We start from the raw sequence: 6,410 nt of genomic DNA, 5'->3' as shown, positions 1-6,410 counted from the left end.
GGGTGAGACGAGGATTTTTTTTTTTTTTTTTTTTTTTATAAAACCTTTGTTAGTCTAGCAATGGAGAATTTCCCAATTCACAGCAGCAAAGTTATGAAAGGAAGAAGTAGAAGAACAAAATATAGGAGCTGCTGGAAAGGCAGCCACTCTCGTGGCGCCATCTTGAAGTCAAAATAACAAAATAACACAAATCATAAGACACATAAGACACAGACAGTCGTGCAAACTTTTCCTGCATACTTTGTTGTTTGAAGCCGTTATAGATGAAAGAGGAGAGGATCAAAGTGTTTCACCAGTGGATCAGAGACATCATGCTCAAAAAAAATAAATTAAAAAAAAATAAAAATGTAGGACCGCATATTTTTCGTAGTGGGGCATCTCCCACCTTGCGGAAACAGATGTTCAATGACAATTGGCGATAGGAACTCAAATACCACCTAACTGCCCTTCGTAATTTACCAACAACAAACATAATTTTAATGACATCATCATTCTGTTTTTTTTTTTTAATTTATTTATTTATTTTTACAGCTACCTGACAGGTGACCAGCTTCGTAGTGAGTCATCCACAGAGGCTTATGTGCGCTGTCTGCGCCTGGGATGTCGTTGTGTTGAACGTAAGTATATCCTACACAACCACCACATGAAATTCGCTATCCCAGTCGTGTTTCTCATGTTTGTGATTTTGGTGTGGATTACAGTTGACTGCTGGGAAGGACCTGGAGAACCAATCATCTATCATGGTTGGACCAGGACGACCAAAATCAAGTTTGAAGATGTGGTTAAAGCCATCAATCAGCATGCATTTGTTACCTCGGAGTAAGTACAACAAAGAAAGTATTATTATAATTATGATAACACTTTATAAGTAGAAGAGAGACATTTTGTGCTTAAATGCATATAATTTTTGGTTTTGGATTGAGTTCAGTTGAGACCTTGGCTGAGGGCCAAGCTAACATGCTAACTTCAACTCTTCTATATTATTTTTACTGTATTTCTTTACCTGGTGTTGTCAGCGTTTTAGATGAACATTCATGTTCCAAGGGATGTAAATGGACTATTTCATTTTCAAATTTAGCAAAGAAAACTTAATGCTGTTCATATTTGGAAATGATTAACTTTAAATCTGCACTTGCCAGTTTTGACATTTGTCAAGTGCTGTCAATTGCTTTAAAAAATTTTTTTAAACACTTTTTTAATTAATGGCCATTGAATCTTCAAATTTGAAATATAATTTGCTCAAAATGTAAACTAATAAATATTCCATACGTTCACTTGGTTAAAAAAACATTCACGTGAACTGGGCAACTCTGATGCCATACAGTAAGGCAAGTGATTCAGTGGAAATGACACAACAGAAGAAATTTCTCATCCTATAATTAAACATTTCAAAACTTGTTTGATTAAAATACAGGCTTTGTCAAATGTTTTCATTCATGAATGAAAGAACCTCAGGATGAGGATGTATAAAACAGATATCTGACTGAACACCTCATCCCCCCCCCACCCCAAAAAAAAGAACAATATTATTATATTATTGTAGCGAGAACTGCAGGGTCACGAAGAGTGGAGATATTTAAGAGCGACCGGGAGAAATGTATGCATTACTCCTGCTCGCCCCTAGGGACACCATGTCAAGTTTGGATTGTTTATATTACTGTGTTATGATGATGATGATGATGATGATGATGATTATTAATGATAATCATCATCATCATCATAATACATTTTTTTTGAAAGCGCTTTTTGTAGTACTCAAAGACACTTAACAACAAGAAATGAGCAAGCAACACAGATTAAAAAACGAAAACTTTAAAGCAAATTATACAGGTTTTAAAACAAACAAATGTAAAAAAAAACAAAGCAAAAATGGGTAAAAGTGATTAAAAGATGTTAAAAGCATTTTGGAACAGGTGAGGTTTAAGAAATGATTTGAAAGATTTGCTCTAATTGTAGAGTACATCTTGTAATGTGGGGTTGGGAGGACATTCATTTTCCCAAGCAAATTAGAAGAATGTGTTGGTGAGTTTCCCCCCTCCCCTCATTGAACGAGTCTAATCTGCTATAAACTTTCAAGGGAAGAGTTTTGATAGGACCGAGAGGATAGCACCAAGAATGTAACCTTGTGAAAGACAAACAATATTCAGCAAAAGTAACTAATACATCCTTCAATTGGAAGGATGTATTAACCACTAAAGAGCACGGCCACTGATGCAGACACAAAGCTCAAGGCAAGAAATGAGGATATTGCGGTCCATAGTGTTGAGTCCTGCTTGTAATCAATTGAACATGAAATCCAATCGCTTCCGCCTGTTTTCTTTAAAAAAGCAAGAAGATAACATCAATCGGGGAAACTGTATTTTGTTGAAAAAAAAATCCTTCAGAGGAGATAAGTGTGACAGCCTCAAACGGATCAAACAAAGAAGAGCAATTGAATGTTCGAGATGGGTAACGGGAAGCAGGTGAGATACCTGCTCTGATGACAGCAACCTTGTCCACAAACATTCCAAATACAAGAGTTCTACTATGTTCAACTTTTTTTTCCATCATGACGCTCTTTTCTCAGGTTCCCAGTCATTCTCTCAATCGAAGAGCATTGCCCACTGGAGCAGCAGCGGCACATGGCCCGCATCTTTAAAGAAGTGTTTGGAGACAAACTGCTTCTTGAGCCCTTGGAGCACATGGCCGAGCAACTGCCATCACCCACACACCTGAAGGGCAAAATCATTCTTAAAGTAATGTGCACACGTGTGTGTGTGGGGGGGGGGGGGTAGTTTTCGTACATTGTCCGCTAATACCATGTTGCTATTTGTACATGTCCAGCACAAGAAGCTCAATGTTGATGGGGGAGACACCACCAAAGACTTCAGAACGTGGCTGAAACAAGGAGACTTGGAGATGTGGGACCCTGTCAACCAGGTACTTTACGTTCGATCAAATTGCTCAAAAATGCACACCGCACAGAGAATGAGATCACACGTGTGTAGGCATACAAGGAAGGATCTCCGAGTGAAAGGGGTGCACAAACAATCCTGTGACTCTTGAGCCTGGCTGTGGGCACCTCAATACTAGTCCGGAAGTCGACTGGCATTTCTCCAACAACTAGGGATCATTTAACACGCACTTACACACGCATGCCATCGTGAGCAACAGCCACAATAGCTGCTCAGATGAACGAAACAGAAAAATAAAGTTAGACACACGAGTTTGTAAAAATCACTGCCTACCCTCGTCGAGACCTGACGCGGAGGCATGGGAGGCACTTAAGTATCGTACCTCTCGTGTACCGTTTTAAAATGCTTCTCTCGGCCCTCCAGATTCCCATTCTTTGCCAGTACCCTCGGTGAATTGTACATGAAAGGCCTTTAAAAAAAAAAAATAAATAAATAAAAAAAAAAATAAAAATAACAACAGCCACCTACCTGACATCCTGCCCTGCTAATAGAAATGTGTGTCGTTGGCTGTAACGTAAATCATCGTTGACAGAAATGTTGAAATGTAATATTTATTTTACACATTTTTACAGCATTGGAAAATGTTAAGAATGTTTGTGTCATGTTCGTCCTCCTACAGAAACCAAATTAAGAGGTAGGTTTTCATTGTTTTTTTTTTTTTTTTATATGCCTGCAGCATGATACCTTAATTAACTGTACATTGTGCACAGGCAACATTTTAAGTCAAAAATATTTTTTGTCATTCAAGTACAAGTGGAAGTTGACCAGTCGAAAACCAATGTAAACAGTTTCAAACAAACGCTGTTTAAATGCTCTTCAAGGTAAAGACAACCGAGTATCCACCGCATCTCGCTGATGCACGTCACACATGACGTCTTGCATGACATGCTGCCAGCGCACATTTTCCACTCGCGTCGATGTCAAATTTGGGGCAAATCTCCAATTTTATGAGCTTTAAGGAGTTTGAGCCTGATGTGCCAGTATGAACAGTCAGAATCAATGCAATCAACGTGAGCATTTGGGTTTGAACATTATTGTGCATGTCTTTTTCAGCGCTGGAACAAGCACTACTGTGTGATTTCTGATGACATGCTGTACTACGCAGAAGAGTATGAGGAGGAAAAGGAAGACCTCAGGAAGGTAAAGCGCGGACTGAGTTGACTTGGAAAATCAATTTCTTCTGAATGTGACACTCAAGACCCAGAAATAGTCTTATCTGTAGTCATTTACAACACTCCAAGCCAATCAATCAAAAAAACCACAAGAAAATTGAGAGATGGGTTATTGTTCTGAGCGCTTTCACAATGCTGACTGATTCGACTCAGTGAAAGCAGACAAGACATCAGCTGAGATGGTAAGATGCTAATCGAGTCGCCAAAGTGGCTTCCTAGCCCTGGCTCAGGACAGACAACATTGCAGCTCTACCACCTCTCAACCTGGTTAATGTTCACCCAGTTGACAACAAGATGAATGATGATTAACTCTGGATGAGCAGCTCCAGCATATGAACGAGTGCTTAGACATTTCAATATGAACAATTATCCTTATGGAGGTCGGATTATAGTTTCATCACATAAGAATGGCACTCAAACAGTGGTACCTCTACTTTCGAACGTCTCTTCATACGAAATTTCAAGTTATGAAATGCCTCAAAATGAGAATTATTGCCCCTTGTTTTGAAATAAATTTCAAGACACGAAAAGTTAAAATACAGTATGGGCTGCTACTGGCAGCTCCGAGTTTCCTGAACGCAACATACTTATAGCTCCTCTGTCATTGGCTACTACCGAGCATCTTCCTGGCTCACAGGGACCTCTACCGAAGGTATCTATGTGTGTAAATAGATAAATAGATAGATATGTGTCTATGCAGCGCCCTCGTCATTCGCCCCTCGGGAAATGAGGGGTTCCGAGTGTTTTACAGAAATCTGAATCACCAAGAAAAAAATTTCACCAGTTGGGCGATCGCTCACTATGCTGATGTTTGCCTTGGACATTTTCGAAGGATTGTTAAAAGCTGACAAAAGCAAACATCCTTGGACTAAAGAGGGCAAAAAATGACGAGGACGCTGTTAAAAGTTAAATGACCATTATTTTTATTCTTTATTGTTTGTTTTTCACCTTATGCACAATTCTCATTTATTGTGCAATAATCTAATTGTAACATGTATTTATTACATATTTTTATACTTTAAAACCCTGGAGAACCCAAGAACCCTTTTCTTCTTTGGAAAATGATGAATTATACATGAAATGACTGCTATATGTTCATTGAACACCAAAATATGTTTTTTTCAAATATTTAATGCTTTAATCCAAATTTAGGATGAGGGCCAAATTTGACCCTTTGGGATTTAAGGGTAGCATTTGAATAGCAGAATTTATAGGGGCCAAATTGGACTCCGTGGGTTCTCCAGGGTTAAGATACATTTATGTCAGAATTTTGGGGGTACTTGGAATGGATTAGGGCATTGACATGGAAAACGCGTCTCTACTTACTACTTATTATTTTCTAGTTAAAAAAAAAATTCTTCCAGAACCAATTAATGTCCTTAGCAGAGGTACCACTGTACTCATAGATGTCGCTTTAAGCAGCCATCCTCAAAAAATACGAGGCTGGACAGGGTCTCGCTTTCAACACTTTTGCCTGTGTTTGGATCGATTGTCTATTTTGGTTTATAGTCAAGTCAACTTTATTGTCAAATGTGCTCCAGGTGCAACATACAGCACAGATGAAATTACATTCCTCAGGAGAGAGAGGAGCCGCTGCGGGTGCCCGCGCCGCCATCAAAAGAACAGTTAATATAAAATGACAAAATAATACAACACAACACATAAGACACAGACAGTCGTCTAATCTTAATCACTTTTTCTGCATACACCTTGTTGATTGAAGCAGTTATAGATGAAAGTTCTTGGTTTTGCTGTTCGGTGCTTTCTACCATCTTTATTACCGATTTGCTTTACTGTTTGTTGTATATGTTGAATTGCTCCATGTACAGCACTTTGTATGCAGCGATGGCTGTTTGAAAGTGCTCTATAAATACAGTTGAGTTGAGTTGAGTTGAGAAAGAGGAGCGAATCAAAGTGTCCTTTCACCAGTGGATCAGGGATGTCATGCTGAAAATGTGCACACATCTACTACAAGCTAAATTTTGAAAACAAACACTAAAGCCCCGTTCACACGGCAACGTTTGGTCCGACGCTGCGCCGAAACTGATCCAGTTGAGCATTCACACGTGCACATTTGCTCCGATGTACCTCCACTAAAGAGCTTATACCGGACCAAATTTGATCCACCTCAGGGAGGTGGTTTAAAAATTTGCTCCAGAGCAAATGCTCGTTTGCGACGCTACGCTGGAACAAATGTGCACGTGTGAATGCAGCTGGGTTAAATTTGCTCCAGAGCAAATGCTCGCTTGCGGGGGAGTGGCCTCGCTACGCTCGCTACCAGATG

The 6,410-nt window shown here is 39.4% G+C and overlaps 1 protein-coding gene across 3 annotated transcripts in view; it reads left to right on the top strand.

Moving 5' to 3' along the window:
* The window catches only part of plcg2 (phospholipase C, gamma 2), a 53,101-nt gene that overhangs the window by 18,525 nt on the left and 28,166 nt on the right, over positions 1-6,410 (top strand). For all 3 annotated transcript variants that reach the window (XR_002167651.1, XM_019865275.1, XM_019865277.1), the window contains exons 12-16: positions 532-617; positions 702-819; positions 2,567-2,735; positions 2,824-2,919; positions 4,008-4,094. Coding sequence is in view for 2 of the 3 variants with exons in the window: in XM_019865275.1 (XP_019720834.1) it covers positions 532-617; positions 702-819; positions 2,567-2,735; positions 2,824-2,919; positions 4,008-4,094 (556 nt within the window). In the remaining variant the exon portion in view is untranslated. The remainder of the gene's footprint in view (positions 1-531; positions 618-701; positions 820-2,566; positions 2,736-2,823; positions 2,920-4,007; positions 4,095-6,410) is intronic.

Source organism: Hippocampus comes, unplaced genomic scaffold, assembly GCF_001891065.2.
Source record: "Hippocampus comes isolate QL1 unplaced genomic scaffold, H_comes_QL1_v1.1 scaffold180, whole genome shotgun sequence".
Taxonomy (NCBI): domain Eukaryota; kingdom Metazoa; phylum Chordata; class Actinopteri; order Syngnathiformes; family Syngnathidae; genus Hippocampus; species Hippocampus comes.
The sequence above is the reverse complement of the archived record's forward strand: the minus strand, read 5'-3'. Positions and strand labels throughout refer to the sequence as shown.